General features: G+C 31.3%; 1 protein-coding gene across 1 annotated transcript; it reads right to left on the bottom strand.

Annotated features, from left to right (window-relative positions):
• Positions 1–4,257: 4,257 nt before the first annotated feature.
• Positions 4,258–5,523, bottom strand: LOC134694354 (uncharacterized). The gene has a single exon (XM_063555359.1). It carries the CDS (start codon positions 5,521–5,523, stop codon positions 4,258–4,260), a length of 1,266 nt encoding a protein of 421 aa, XP_063411429.1.
• Between the last annotated feature and the right edge of the window lie 11,691 nt (positions 5,524–17,214).

Below are 17,214 nucleotides of genomic sequence, written 5' to 3' on the forward strand. Positions count from 1 at the left end.
GCATACAAATCAAGTACAATGATTGAAGTAAAGTTATTATGCATATATATATATATATAAAGATCACTAAAATAAATGTTCTTGTGTATAGAAATATATATAGATTACTAATAAATCCAACATTTCCGGTATGAATAGTTTTAATTCACTAGTACTTTCATGTTTAAATAACAATCTTCAGGTGAAACTATACATGATTAACGTAACTATGTAACGGTAGGTATGTAACGTCATAGTTGTCGTTGAGTATATAAAGGGAGATAAATCGTATTACACTTAGTCTATATATAGAAGTATGGAGCGTCATTATTACACATTCAATAGAAAATGCATAGTTTGCATTCAATCGTGATTTAAATTTTGAAATAAAATGTTTTTCCTTGACTTCTCGTGTAATGTCACAACCCATATTCATTTTATAAAATGGGAATATTTTAAAAAATCCCCCTCCACATTCGTCTAAATGTTTGCTTAGGGGGATTTTTCTGTATTGTGGCTGCCTTATATGTTGTCTATGAATGCGCACTCTTTCTGTTACACTGTTCCCTGTTTGGCCGATATAAATTTCCTGGCAACCATTACATTTAATGCAATAAATTAAGTTCTCGGATTTACATGTAATGTCTTCGTTGGTAAAAAGTGATAGACCATTAGGTATGTCCATTCCCTTGCCGACATGGATATACGGACATGCTCCACAACGACTATCTCGACATTTTGACACACTGAATGTTCTTTGTTGGTCGAATCGTGCTCGGGTCAATAGTCGTTTAAGGTTTTGTGGTTGCCGTTTACTTTGTAGAAGTGTTTCTGTATTAATTAAACGGCGCATCTTTTCATCCTGACCAAGAATAGGTAAATTTGCCTTTGCAACGGAAATAATTTTAAAGTTCCGGGGATTATGTGTAATAACGAACGGTATTTTATCGTTGTTACTACTCTGCTCCTCGCAGGTGGAGCGTAGTTGGTTGGTTGGGATCTGTTTTGCCATTTGAATTCCCCTTTCTATTAAAGTCTCTGGATAGTTTTGCTTGATCAAAAATGATTGTAGTTCCTCTAGACGGTCTTCTCTCAAATGTTCATCCTCGACTACTGTACATATATATATATATATATAGCCATGGGGCTTATAAATTAATTATTTTGTATATAATAATATCATTTTTTTTGGCAGAATTATAAGATGAATGAGAAACAATGGCTACTTCCAATACAATAGCACATTTGATAAAATACATGAAACACAAGGACTGCACTTGTCATTCTAAGGAAGATCGGCAAATGAAACCCATACAAGAATATTATTTTCATATTAGATTTCTGTACATGAGATATAAAGAAAAAAATATTTTTTTCGAAGAGGCAATTCTTAACTTATACATATGTGTGACACAATGAATGGAATCAAGACTGTTTTAACTGTGCTAAAAGGAATACAAATTAGAAGTTAATTGACTGTATTAAAAATAAGTGAGAACAAAAATTACTGTATGAAAAAGCAGGTTCAACAAATGGAAATATGTTGAAATGAATGAATAACTAACTGCAATGATTCTGGAACATGTGTTGATTCATGATCAACACAGGAAAAATTTATAAGAAAGTGGAATATATATAGTATGTGATATTGTGTCCTAATTATGATCACTAAGGAGAGGATGTTTCGCAGAACTTTTACTTCATTGTGATTTCATTCGGCGGATAAAGTATATTTAGCTGTGCTCCATGGAATATTAAAATCAAAATTGTTAATATTGTTTATTAATAATAATGTGAAACAAAAGCAAAAGTGTTAGGAATGATGAAATGTTTTCACATACAAATAAGCAAATAGATTCATCAATAGGATCACCCATTCCCTAATTTCTATAATTGTTAAACATTGTTTTATAACAAAAACAAAAATTCTATGTTATTTGGTTATGATGGTAAGTTGTGACACATTGAAAAACATACCACATGAAGTAAAATAAGTCATGTTGGCTGCATTTAATACACAATTTCAAATCAATCAATCAGTGAATGTATATTTCAAATTACTTGGGTTAAATGAAACAACTTTGAGATTGCCCTGTAGTGTTTTCTGTCAGATACTGATCATATATTCCCTTACAAAAACATTCACTCCCCCTTTTTAGAAAGTACCAAATAATGCTTATTGAAGAGCAATTACAGCCCTTGGATGGTGTAAACTTCCCAAAAAAACGTGTATGGTGTAATGGTGTATGGCATATGGTGTAATGGTGTAAGGTGTATGGTGCTATAGTGTATGGTGTATGGGGAATGGTGTGATGATCTAAGGTGCTCTGGAAGGGTAAGCAGATCCTGCTCCACATGTGGCACCTGTCGTGTTGCTTATGTGAAAACAAATCTGGTAAATAATCTAATTCGGTAGGTCACATTCATCAAAGGGAAAGAGATCGTAGTTACGACGTTAGGAAAATATTCGATATCATTTTTGAAACGGTTATTCCATAATGGTCAACCAGCTCGTGGTGGCGTCCGTCAAAACTACGAAGGGATAATTTTAACTTCACCATTTGGAACTCTGGGTTTAATAGCTTCCTTGTGAGCAGTAACCCTCTATCAAGAAAAGCACGGGAATATCATATCAATTGGGAAATATATACCCTGTATGCAGGTGCTGCTGGAATGTTGCTACCTAGAAATTGAAAGATCACAATAGGAAAGCTGAAATCATCTCTTTTGTCGTAAAGTTTTGTTTTGAACCGATCCTCATTGTCAATTTCTAGATGTATGTCAAGATATGAGACCGACTTAACTGTATCTGTAGTATCCTTTATCTAGTTCGATGGGATAGATAAGTAACGCTTAAACCAACAATATCCTTAAGTTACGCTCAAAATAAACAATCTGCGTCAGTTACGCTCAAAATAAACAATCTGCGTCACTAACGCTCAAAATAAACAATCTGCGTCAGTACGCTCAAAATAAACCATCTTTGTGCTGCAGGAAAATTCAAAATCAGCATTCAGCATCATGAAAGCCCAAAATATACGATCTACTGCAGGTAAATTCAAATCAAGAACATGCTAAGGTATTACCTACCATCTGTGTCTAGAACGCTCAAATTCAACAATTTCCTCCTGGACCGCTAAAAATAAAAAAATCTGATTCAGGTATAGCATCCATTTGCATAAGAAATACTCAAATCAACAATCTGCGTCAGAAATGCTCTAAATCAGCAGTCTTCGCAAGGAACAAGCAAAACAAACACTTTATGTCAGGAACTTAAAATCAACAATATGCATCAGGAACGCTTAAAATCAACAATCAGCTTCATTGACGCTTAAAGTCAACAATCTTCGTCAGGAACGCTCAAATTCAACAATCTGCGTCAGAAACGCTCAAATTCAACAATCTGCGTGAAGAACGCTCAACATCAGTAATTCCCGTCAGGAACGCTCCAAATCAATAATCTGCGTCATGAACGCTTCAAATCAACGTTCTGCTTTACGAACGTTAGAAAAAAACATTAAAAGTCAGAGGTGTAATCATCCTCACGAGTCTACATAACCGAATGAAACATTCAAAGAATACAACAAAGAAAGTTGTTAAGAAACATTTTTGTACATCAAATCTCTAAATATTAAACGACTGTTTTCCAATTTCTATATTCGTTTGGACAGATGGAATATACAAGTGATTTTTTTACACGTAGTATATTGTTCTTTTAAGACCAAATGCACCGAATAGTGTGTCAAATACATTATAGTTATTTTTCTGTATTGCTGAAAGATAGTTTTTACGTGAACATCGTCCTGAGCATGCATGATATATTTGTCACTCGACGTCAAACAACCACCAAACAATCAATCAACTTGAAGACATCGCACAGCAGTTTACCAATAGTTTTATGTTTCTCCAACATATTAACATCTCAACAAAGTGCTATGAATATATAAACAATATAAGTTGACTGATTATGTGGCAAAGATTGTCATGGGTATGCTTATTCGATTCGTGTTGCTTTGTCTGTATCTGAACAGCTGACTGTATGCACTTCAACTAGTTTCTATTATTAATTCAATAAGCCATATTTCTGGAACACATAGATTCTATCAAATAATTGTTTTCTTTGTGGCTTTATTAATTTCAACACAAATTCAACATTGTTTCAATAACTTAACAAACAGCTTACATTAAATTTACTTTATTCAACTTTATATTTCATAACATTGTTAAGAACGGCTTGTTTTTATATCACCACAAAATTGTTTTTTTCTAATAGTTTTCTCACGAAATATTGTAAACGAAGGCAGTTTCTCTGTTATTTGCAACAAGAACTTTTCTGTTTTCTTTATCAAGGAAGATAGCAGATGGGAAAAAAAGACCGTCATCTTTGGTCAAGATTTCTTTGTGATGCTTTCCATCTCTTGATATAATGACCACATTTTCCGAGTGGAATCCAACAACATACACGTTACCATTAATATCAACAGCGATGCCCCTCGGTTCATTCAAAACAAGTTTATTTTGAAAGGTCCAAACACATGATCCGTTTATATCATAACAAACAATACTATGATCATTGCAGTTAGTGCAGTATATCTTGTCTGAGAAGACAGAAATGTAGGAAAATGACGAAAGAATACAACTGATCACGCATGATATAGTATAGTTCGAGGTATTCATTTTGTATATGCCACTGTCTTCTACACAAACAAACAGCGAGTCGTGATATCGCGTGATTCCCCATGTACGACCACGAAGTTCTATGAATTTCATTTTGCGTTGATTCTTAATATCTATGATATCAAAACCGACCTTCTGTTTTGATGCCCCGGATGTAATAGCAATAGTTATATCATCAATAAGTGTTATATCAAACCCATTACTAGGACCTAAATGCATTTTATGTTTAAGTTTGTTATCTGATACAATGGTGATGAGCGATTTTCTTAAATAATGATCAGTAAGGAAAACAAATCCATCTTCTGACATACAACAACCCGTAATTTGTTGTGCGTTTGTTGTAATTTCCTTCTGTAGAATCCATTTCACATCGTCAATGTGCTTCTTCCTTGATACTACTTGTTTCTGTGCTTGTTTAGCTTTTGAACTAATAAACTCAAGGCTGCTTGTTTGAGTTCTCATTTCAATTGATCCAAAGTTTTTTAAACTGTTTAAAATATTTTCGAAAAATGGATTTTCCTTCCACTCTAGATCAATGTGATCCAAACTGTGTGCCTCTTTCAATGACTGCAGATACTGTTCATTTTCATAAACTTTAACCTCAATTTCTTTAATTCCAAGAAATGTTTGAAGATCGGATGCATATTGTTTGATGCTTTTGAAATTGGTATGACATTGCGTTACCATGGTTTCTTTTTCTGTGACAGATGATAAAACTTTATGAATGCTTTCTTCACTTTGATACTCCTTCTCTTCTATATCTTTAATGAGCTGTTTTTCAAGTGTGTCTAAGTGTTTGTTTATTTCCACTCTTTTCTGTCGAATTACTTTACCAAGTCGCATTTTCATTTCTTCAATGTTAGTCATATTAGAATTTCTGTCCTCTTTAATCCTGTGGATATTTTCTAATAAGTCGTCAAGTCTCGATTCTAAATCTAGAAATCGCTCAGATGTCTTGAAATCATTGGTGACTTTATCAAGAGTAGTGACGTTACATTTACGATGGTCATTGATGCATTTGAAACAAATAGGTAACGCGTGTTCAGTGCAATATTGTTGATACTGTTCATTGTGATAGACACATGATTGCTGTATGTCAATTATAAATGACGGAAGTGATTTGTAATTTGAAATTGGTATGGGTTCATGACTTCTTGTAGCTTTTAGCAATTTGTGATGTTCTTGGCACTCGTCACAAATGCCTTCTTCACATCCCGGACACCAATATTTGCTAACTTTTGTTATTTGACGAAGTGAACATATGCCACATATACTTGAGTTTGAAGCCATTAGTATCTCTAAAATTAAAACAACATGTGTTAATCACATTCTAATTGTTTTGCAATTTTTGTCAAGTATCGTGTTTTGCACTTATTTTTTCTTTTTATTTGTAATATGTTTATTTTCTTTCGTTAGCCATTTAGAAGTTTTGTAATATAACTATTTTAGATTGAATTTCTGTAAATGTAGACAATTCAATTTCAGATAGGAACTCCCTTTTTGCGGGTGAAACTATGATATTAATACTATAAATATACATCCTAGAATAGAAAGTTGATATCCACAACTATTTAATTCAAAGTTGAAAAGGGCTGTGCGGCATTTTGTAACAATCATATGCCTCTACCTTGTTTAAGTTTAAATCTAAATTAAAATTCTGTACTATCCATAACTTCACTTCGTGCTTACTTCATGTACTTCACAATTCAATTTTCACCGCAACAATAATTTGATATACTGGTAATATTGCCTCTTGCAAGTTTTGTCTCTATGATAGGAAACATATTTATCATATCTGGGAACCAGTACGTAGGTAAAACAAAATTCATTTGGGTATTATATATCTCACAAACAGTGGCGTGGTTTGAAAAATAGGTGTATTTACAAAGTGCATCCTATAATATGTTAATCTTTTCTGTTATGTCATTTCGTTTTAGTCTTAGATAGGTACAGATTTTGATATTCACTGAAATTCAGAATAGTTGTATAAACAATCAATTAAGAATGACCCTTTCTTATCCAAGTCAACAGAAAGAAACTATACACAAGTTAAAACTCCAAACTTTTGTTAAATATAGTATATTGAAATCACTTTTAAATAATCCAATTAAAAAAAAATCACTCGAAAAGAAATTCATATGATTAAATCTGAGAAAATTGGAAAGAGTTTATGAAATACTCTCGAAGATGAGAATTAAGTATTGAATGATCTACAAAGGCAGTTTATATTTTGAGCATACCATGTTTAATTTTAAATATCATTTATTTATTTTTTTTAAAATAGTGAAAATACAATTCTTTAGCTTGCAAAAAATTCCACAAAAATTCGTGTATTAGGTCCGAGACCACAATTTTTTTTTGTAGTGCAGTTCTTTTGGACAATAAATGCAAATTAAAAAAAAATCCCACCTGTGCTTTCTCAAAAAAATATTTACAGGGTGTTGTACTACTTTTGGAACATACTATATCAAAATTATAGAAAACTTCATCGGCCCTCACTCCAAAATTATGTTAGGGGGTCTTGAAATCTTTTGACAGTTTCCGAAGTGTTAATGTTTAACCTTTTCAACTGGATCCACTCAATTTGTAACTTTAGAATTCATTACCCAAATTTTTTGACAGAGTCATTTTATCCCTTGAATTACTATTTAAGGCATACACATGTAAAAATACTTTAAGAAGGGGTAAAAAAAACATGGCAAGTAACACACTGTCTACACTAGGGACTACATTCGTGGACAACGAAAATTAAGGGACGTACGACAATTGGGGTCTCGGACCATTAAGGTGTTGTGCGGGTATGAGTTTTTTTAAAAAGATAGAGTCTGTTCATACTTTGCAAAACGTAGTATATATTGATATATGTCCGAAAATATAATAAAAAAAGATAGGTCACCGGGCATTTTCTCATGCTACTGGTTTGAAAAAAATATTGACCAAAGGCTCTCTGTGTTCTACCTGTCACGATGGCAAAATACAACAATACCGACTTAATTTTAATAGTTAATAAACATTGAATAAACACTTTGTAAATATGAGACCAATTTGACATGTCTTTACCTTTGGTACAATGTATCCAAATTCAATATATATGGAAAATAATGTGCCTTGTATCGTTTTTGTTGATGAATTGTATGTATACAATATCTTAAATATGACCTATGCTTACACATGTATATACCATGTATAAGCATCTTATCAATATCATCCCTTATAATTTAAATGTATGAACATACATCGTTTGCTTCAGGTATATTCTATCCATTTAATTCAATATAATAATTGACCATTAAATATGTTAGATTCTAGTATATGGTATGGAGATGTAGATTATACCCCAAAGCAATGTACAGTTATCAAACGTAAATGCTTTTTAATACAGATGTCATTAAAGAGGATGGTAAATTTTATATAAAACCTCGAAAAAATATAACCCATATTTTTGGCATACTCCAATAAACCCAACAATAGTAAGTGCTTTACTTGCGAAGTTGAGTATACATAACTTATATATCATAATTTTTGACCGACTTTCTCAAGCTTAATGTTTCACATAATCTTTGGAAGTTATTATCAATGGGGTTTAAATTAAAACAAAAACGTTAGGTATACAGGTACAGAATTGATTAGCGTATCAATAATTTTTTATAGATTATTGGTAATTTTGAGTTAGTGAAATGTTTACAGCATGTTATGACCCATTTTTTTTTATTACATTTAGGGATATACTCGAGACACTTTCCTTGGAAGAAAATAAGTAATGAATGAATAACCTGTAACAAATTTCTTTAAAAACATGTATGAAATATATTAATATTTATAGTATGTGTATGCTTACCTAAATAAAATACGCAAACAATCAGGTGTAATCGTCCATTCCTTTTAAACAAGGAAGAAAAAGATCACATGATACATATTCATATATACTGACCTACGTTTAAAACGTGACATTAAAATAAAGGTATAATGATATACAAATCAATAAAGGTGTAATAATATTTATTTAAATACCAGTAAAGGTAAGCCTTCATTCTATTCTGTTTCATATGTTTTAAGATAAAGGTTGCAGACCAAGTAAGAGGCTCCAAGGAGCCTATCTCGCTCACCTGATATTTTTATTTACAATTGATGTATGAAATAATGCAACCATTATACTTCAGCTTTAGTTTCTAAGATACATGTATAAGTGAAAAACTGCATTTTCCATCTATTTTCTATTTTTACCTACGTCTGCCATGTCCGTCATGTTGGTCGACAGGCAGGGTCATCGGACAATTTTTTTTAGAACTGGATGCCCGAATCGTTCCAGGAAAGATTTTAAAAACTCACACAAAATTGTTAAATTTGACGTATGGAATCAATTGACCATTTTCGTTAAATTGATTTATTTCTAGATCCCTATTTGCTTAAATTAGTGTTATTAACATTTTATCTCTATGTATAATGATATTCAAAATAATTAATTAATAAAAACTTCAAAATGCCCTTGAAATTACTAATTTAGGGACAAAAACCCAATAACGGCTTGTAGGATTCGTCTTGAAAATTTAGATTTTAACCTACTAAGTGTCAAATTTGCTTTAAACGCTTTAGCTCCTAGGATTCTAGCCAAAAAGTGAACTATACCCCTATGTTTTATGTTTAGCCATGTCGACCATTTTGGTCGGTAGGCGGGGGTCAGCGAACACTTCATGATGGTTGTGATCAAGTATGGTTAAATTAGTCTCAGTAGTTTTTGAGGAGAAAACTTTTGTAAGATTATACAAATTACCAAACACTCGTTAAAAAAATTACTTCAAAGGACTATAACTCCTTAAAAAAGGAGTCAATTGACCAATTTGGTTTTGTTGACTAATTTGTAGGTCATACTTTGCTGAACATTATTGTTACTTTCAGTTTATCGCTATCTATAATGTTTCAAGACAATAACTAAAAATTGTAAAATCTCCTTAAAATTTTTACCCAATGTCAAATTTGCTTTTTATTTTTAATGGTTTTGTTTAAGAGATCCACGCCAAAATCTACATTTCACCCCTGTGTTCTATTTTCAGCCATGGCGGCAATATTGGTTGGTTAGCCGTGTCATCGGATACATTTTTAAAACTAGATAACCATTTTGGGCCAGGTGAGCTAAAAATAAATTGAATTTGTTATTAAATATTTGAAGAATGTTGTACAAGTTATAAATTCAGATTCAGATCCATATTTTATTATTGTTTAACCACAAACAATAACATATATTTACACAGTAATATATTCACATTACATATGTGACTAAGATCTTCGTTTATTAAACATTGGTCTTTTCCTAAATCTAGATTGAGTAGTAACTAACCATAAATATAGACAAGTTAAAAACACAAAATAAAAATAAAAATTGTAAAAAAAAGAAATTCTTAATTCAAATTTTGCTAAAAATGTAGAAGTTTGTATTTAAGGTGGTAGACCTTTGTTAGGGGAAATAACTCTTAAAATCATCAGTACGTTTGTGTCAGCCATTTTCGTAAATACGTTTTAAGCTTCTAGGATACATAGATTATTTTCAATCTGTTTCAGGTAAATGCTTAAAATACATTAATAAAACTTGACTATTTCAAACGCATCACTGAATTAAAGAGTTATCTCCCTGGACCAAGATCTACCCCCTTAAGCTGGCTTATGCTAAATATTCTAAGTTAGAAATAATACACTAAGTATGTCATTCTGTAAAAAAATAGTGTGTACAAAATGTGTGATCATAATATTCACATTTCTACTCTTCAAGAAGCTGGTAGACAAGAATATTTATATGTAGTGACATTGATTTTCATCTTACTAACTTGTTATAGTCGTTTTATTTCATTTATAATTTTAACTTTTACTGGGTTAGGGTTATTTTAAATTGTGATAATATAGTTTTGACTTGGTCTTTCATTTTCGCTTATGCATTATGTCAATAGAATCATATGCCATTTTGATTTTATAGTGATTTTTATTTAAACACAATGTTGACTGCTGTATCCCAATTGTTGTCAATTTTGTTTATCATTTCAGTTTGTTTGGCTCACTCATTATTGTCAATATGACAAACTTATAAGCTACTGGTGTGCATACAATGGGGAGGTTTGACTAGCTATCAAACCAAGTTTAAACAACCATTTCCTACATTAGGAAATACATGCACCAAGTCTGGAATATGAGGTATACAATTTTGAAAATGGCTTGTTTGTTTGTTAAACTCCGAAAGAAAACACAGTGAAATATCTGTTGAAGTACGATAAAAAAAAAAGAAGGTGCAGACTTAATGCTATACATGTATCTTACAAAAATTACATGTACAGTAGATTCAAATTTACTAAACTAAATAATCTCATCCTATATACAAAGCTTACAGATTAATAAAAACGCATTTACCGTCTGTAGGAGTCTTATCATTGATGCTCAAATAAAAGGAAAAAAACAATTCCGAATAAAATACGAAATTAAAGAACTTTGTGGAACAAGCATTTCGATATGTTTTGTCAAACAGGTCAGACAATCTTGTTGTTGGGTCGACAGTTCATAGTATTTTGGGAAAATCTGTTCTAACATGTTCTAAACAGTTAAAGATATCATTTCATGTATTTCTTTATATGTTTTTTTCTCAGTTTGCAATCTTGTTGTCTGAACATGAAGGTATATTTTCATCAGAAGTTTTGTTTTGACTGGACTATGTTGATAATTGTTATGTATTTTGCAACATTAATATATTTTCCTGCAGAGTATTTATTGTTTCAGTAAACAATTAATAGCTTGGAACCCTTCAGGAACGTTTCTGCTACCACATGTACAAGCATACAATGCTGACATAAGAATCACTTTGGAATCTGTTTTGCTATTATAGAATGCCTTTTTTCTGTTTGAAAAAAAAAATATTATTCGCAACAAAAGTTGTTTTGAGTGTATTTTGACTTCACACGATGTAGGGAAAATACTTATTTTTCAGGGATATGGCCATGTCCTCTTGCTTTAGATAGAGTATATCAAGTTTACGAAACTAAAGTTACAAATAAACTCATCATAGATACCAGGAATAAAAAGATATTTACACCAGACGCGAGTATCGTTTACAAAAGACTCATCAGTGACGCTCGAATCAAAAATAATATAAATGGCCAAATAAAAGCGACTTGCTTTACCTTATCAGTGTCAAATACACTTCGGTCAACTTTCATAAATGCGTTCGAATATTACAAAAGCAGCAAGTGTCAATTTAGTGAATGTAGGTGTGTATCGAAAATAGTTCGCACCAAACTACACATCAATCAGCAAGGACACTTGGAGATAACATCAATTAAATGTTATCAAGTCGATTCTAACATGCTAATTTATGGCTAAACTAAATACTCAAACCAAACTTTGACCTTTGGAAAAGATAATGTGTTAATTATATAATGTCAAATCCAACACAAATGAATCATCTGTTTCAAATATTAAGATACCAAAATAAAGACTTAGCTATAGATACTTTGTAGGCCGTATAGTGACCTATAATTGTTAAATTCTTTGTCAATTCGGTCACTTTTGAATGGTTGTCTCATCGATTAGGACTGGAACAGGTCGTAAATGAGTTGAGACTGCTTCAAACTAGTCAAGTTATAGTTCAGACTGTTTCCAATAGTAACGATAAGGATCAGGTACAAATCAGTACAGTCTAGTATGGTTAACGCTGGGTACAGTTATATTTAGTTAAATTCAGACAGGTCGAGAAAAATCAGTACAGTCGAGTACAAATATAGGTCATTACAGACTTACTGGTTTGTATTGTGTAGACTTAATATCGATGATCCGATACATTTTTTTTTAAATATCCGAATAAAGTACCAAGTTAAAAAAATTAGAGGACCAATAACTTGAAAGGTTTTGTTATACAGGTTAGATATATATTTATGTGGTCGACTATTCTAAGTATTTGGGAAAAATCGAAGTTTTCGTCACAGTTAACGATATCATTTTAGGTATTTATGAATATATATGCAATCATCCCTGTTTGTAATCCTGTTGTGTGAACATTAAACAGTGTTTTCATCAGATGTTTTGTTTTGATTGTGTTAACTATTGTTATGTATTATTTTCCTACATTCAAAATCATTTCTTGCAGCTTATTGTGTTGGTTATCTTTTCATCAAACTGTTAACTTTGAAGTGACTTTGTTTCTACAAAACATGAAACATGCTGACCATTGGCACTATAATTTCTTAGTTTGGAATTAATTTTCCTATTACATAATGCTTTTATTTATTTAAGATAATTCATTATTATTCGCTACATGATATGTTTTAATACGATGATAAGGGAAATTATCCTTTTTCTGACAGATGACCATGTCGTATTTTCCATTGGTAGAGAAGGTTAAATGTACTAAACAAAGCTAATAAAGTCGACTTCATTTACTTGATTAGTGTCAAATGCAACATGACCAACTATCAAAAAGACGTCCGATTATCGCAAAAACAGCAGGTGTTAAGTAAATGTATGCATGTGTTTGACACTGAGTAAATCACATACAGCCTAAGAATTTCGTATCGAAAATATTACGAGTCGAATAAGATATTCATAAGCAAGTCCACTTGAAGAAGAATTCAATGACTTAGAGTCGACGTGTTTTAATTGCTTAACGAAATACTGAAACTCTGACCTCCTGAAAAGACAATGTGTTAAGTAATCAATGTCAAATCAAACACATATGAATCATCTGTTTCAAATATTAGGATACCAAAATACAGACTTAGCTGTAGTTGCTTTGCTCATTTATGTAGGCCGTGTAGTTATAAATTGTAAATCCTGTGTCAATTCTGTCACTTTTGAAAATTTGTGTCATGGATAAGTTCGCGTACAAATCAAGAATTGGTTAAGACTGTTTCAGTAGTCCAGACTATTTTCCATAGGAAAGATAGGAAAGATGAAGGTCAGGAACACATCAGTGCATTCGAGTATGGTTAAGATTGGGTCACGAAATGTTAAGTTGAATTCAGATTAATTCAGACAGGTCTAGTGAAAATCATTACAGTTGAGTACAGATATGAGTCTTTTCAGACTTTTCCTGATTTGTAGTAAGAAGACATATTGTCGATGATTGAAAACATTTTTTTTTAGAAAATCCGAATAAAGTACGAAGTTAAAGAATTTAAAGGACCAATAACTTGAAATATTTGTTATACAGGTTAAGTTTATATTTCTGTGGTCGATAATTCTTAGTATTTGAAAAAAAAGTTTTATACATAGTTATTTCTCAATATGTAATTATCTGTGTGTGTAATTATGTTGTTTGAACATTAAGTTACGTATTCATCTGGTATTTTGTTTTGACTGTTTTATTATTTTTTATGTAACCTGTTAACCTTGAAGAATTTTTTTTTGCTAAACATGAACAATGCTGACAATTGGCACTCTATTTTTTTCAGTTTTGAATCTGTTGTGCTATTACAGTATGATTTTATGTGTTTGGAATAATGATTATTATTTTCAGCAGGATCTGTTTTGATTGTATTTTTACTTCATACGATGATAGGAAAATACTCATCTTTCGGAGATATGACCATGTCTTATATACTTTTTATAGAGAAGGTCAAGTTTACTAAACAAATTTAGAAAACATTGGCTTATTTTACTTGATCAGTGTCAAATACAACTTGACAAACTTTGATAAAGACGTTAAAACATTGTTAAAACAGCAGGTGTTTAGTAAACGAATGTAGGTGTTTGAAAGAAGTAGGTTCATGAAGGCCGCTGTTTTGCCCCAAAATATAACAGTTTTATAAAATTGTAAAAATGTAAACGTTTAGGTATTTATTGAAAAGAAGAATGCTTCTGCTACATAAATATGGGCTGTTTTTAACAATGCAATGCACATTTCGCGTGTACTAGCATCATTAAGTTATGCTAAATTACTGAAATCTTCAGGGTTTTAGCATTTTAGATACAATTTAAGACGTTTTAGTCTTAAATGAAAGTGGCCGCATTGGTGTTCATTCTTAATTTTGAAATGTAAGTTGTATTTGATGATAATACATAACATAACAAGAATAGCCGTGGTTTCATAAACAGCAGAATTTACAAAGTGCAACCTAAGTTGTACACTATTTTTTTGCATAGTAAACGTTTTAAGTGTCAGCGCATTGAACAAATAATTTTGACATAAGGGTGAGATTTAGGCATGTTCTTTAATGATACAATTAATATATATTTTAAGTTACTTTTGACTTCTCCTACCGGAACCTTGTTCTTTATATCTTTGGGATAGATTCGATTTAATTGAGAACATGGAAATAAACAAACCTCATTATTTGACAGAAGCTACATAGTTTATATTTCCTGCTTTTTCAATTTTTCAAATAGGATAACTAAATCATAAGTATGGCTTATTTGTGCGAAGTGTTTTACACTAGTTTCAATGTTTAAAATACTAAAATTAACACAAAAATGGCGTATAAATATTATAAGACTGGTATCTCTAACGAGTTCTTCATCTCTTGATATTTAAAACAACTCAGAATTTTATGAAATGTCAATTGAAATTAATTTGAAATAAGCCTTTTCTTATTATTATCTCTTTTAACTAAAAAGGTGCATTCGGTTTTACCAAGATAGAGTGACACTTAAATTTCAAGAAGACACTCACTACACGATTATAGTTTTATGTTTAATAATCAGTTTTCCGGAAGTTACGTAATAGTTTGCATTGGAACACACACTAAACGCTGGCATTTGCATGCAGAAGGAGTTAACTTTTTGTTTGGTGCTTATAGACTTGTAATTGACTATACAGAAACAATCTACTCATCAAGTTTAACTCTGATACTTTGGAATCAATTACACGTTATTTGTCCTCCTACATCCGATGCGTACTATTCAATATTAAAAACTACAAGTTTATAAATGATTGTTTGACAAGTGCACACATTTATTAATCTTAATCTTTACTTTTTGTATAGATACAATATTAATAGAGTTATCTGCTAAGTAAAAACAGAAACTGATTATCATTTACAATGGCTTGCATATCGTCCAGCCTAGTACTTTTAAATGAATTAAGATAACAGACTTTTCTATACATAAAGGTATTATTATGCTGTTGACGAAACAAATTACCGTATATATTATCATTGAAGACAATCACAAACTGAAAAGGTTATTGTAATAATATTCTGCAGACATTCATGCTTTTTTATTAACATACAGAGACGTACGTAGAAAGTTAGCGATGACACTATTATCTATAAATGCCCAACCATAACAAAATTAAAAACAACAACAACAAACTATTCGGTTTGCTTCTTAAATGCCTAAAAATATCAGATTGCCTATCCGCCCTCAACACAACATAGAGACAAAAGAAACAAGGTATCGATCTGTTGAAGTCAAAACAATCCCAGATAACAAATAAACGTGTTGTTTTTCTAGCTCAGAAAATCGATACAATGGATTATGTATACAGACGACAAATATTTGGAAAGTCAAAATAATATAAACGACAGAATTTTGGAAAAAAGTGTTAATAGATCTAAAATCATAAATAGTTATGTTTTATATTTTGTATTTGTAGAAGAAGAAAGATAATGCAATTGCAAATGTACTGTTTCTGATTTCTACACTTATTTCAATTACATGTCTTAAAATTCTTTCTGTTTGCCTTTCAGTATTTATCGTCTTCCGTAATCGATAAACAAAATAACATCAACTTATTTAACCACTAGCACGGCTTTTTTTAATTAAGTGGTGACTCCTGTTGAAAGGATGACTTTTTGTAAGCTATTATGGCCATTATTCTAAATACAAAACGCTAAAAACTCTTAACTTCAGTTATATACAAACACAAGTATTGTTGTTTTAAGTAAGAATAATAATTTTTAGAATGTCTTAAATCTAGAGGTTCTTGTATGTCATTTAAAAAAATGCGTGAGGCTAACTAGTGGAAAAACTAACAAATGTAGGACTGTAATATTATAATGGTAGTAGCAATGCAGTTCTATGAAAATCTTATTGTCGAGTGGTTTTGATATAATTGACATACATTTTGGCAAAATTTCCACGATGCACATAGGATGGTATTTCATTAACTCTTTTAAGAGTATTTAACTCGACAATACGTGAACGAAACGAGTCAAAGAAACCTTTCTAAATGGGATACACTTTCCGCATGATTAAGAAGTTAAACGTTCAAATAATAGATTCACTTTGTTAATATAGTTATGCTGCCATAACATCTCCTTTTGTATTATCCATATATGATTTGAGCATCATAAGTATTGTTGACATTATTACTGGTGTTATGTCATTTCATCAATCTTATAGATATAATCATCATAGATAAGGTAAATTTTGTATTTACGCCAGACACTCGTTTCGTCTACAAAAGACTCCTCAGCGGTACTCGAATCCCCCCCGAAAAAGGCCAAATAAAGTACGAAGTTGAAGAGCATTGAAAAGCAAAAATCCTAAAAGTATTGCCAAATACAGCTAATATTATCTATTCCTGAGGTTTAATTTTTAAACAGCTTTTCTTGATTAACCTTAGTAAGATGCGATCAGCCGAAAGAT

The sequence above is a fragment of the Mytilus trossulus genome, chromosome 13 (assembly GCF_036588685.1).
Source record: "Mytilus trossulus isolate FHL-02 chromosome 13, PNRI_Mtr1.1.1.hap1, whole genome shotgun sequence".
Lineage (NCBI taxonomy): Eukaryota > Metazoa > Mollusca > Bivalvia > Mytilida > Mytilidae > Mytilus > Mytilus trossulus.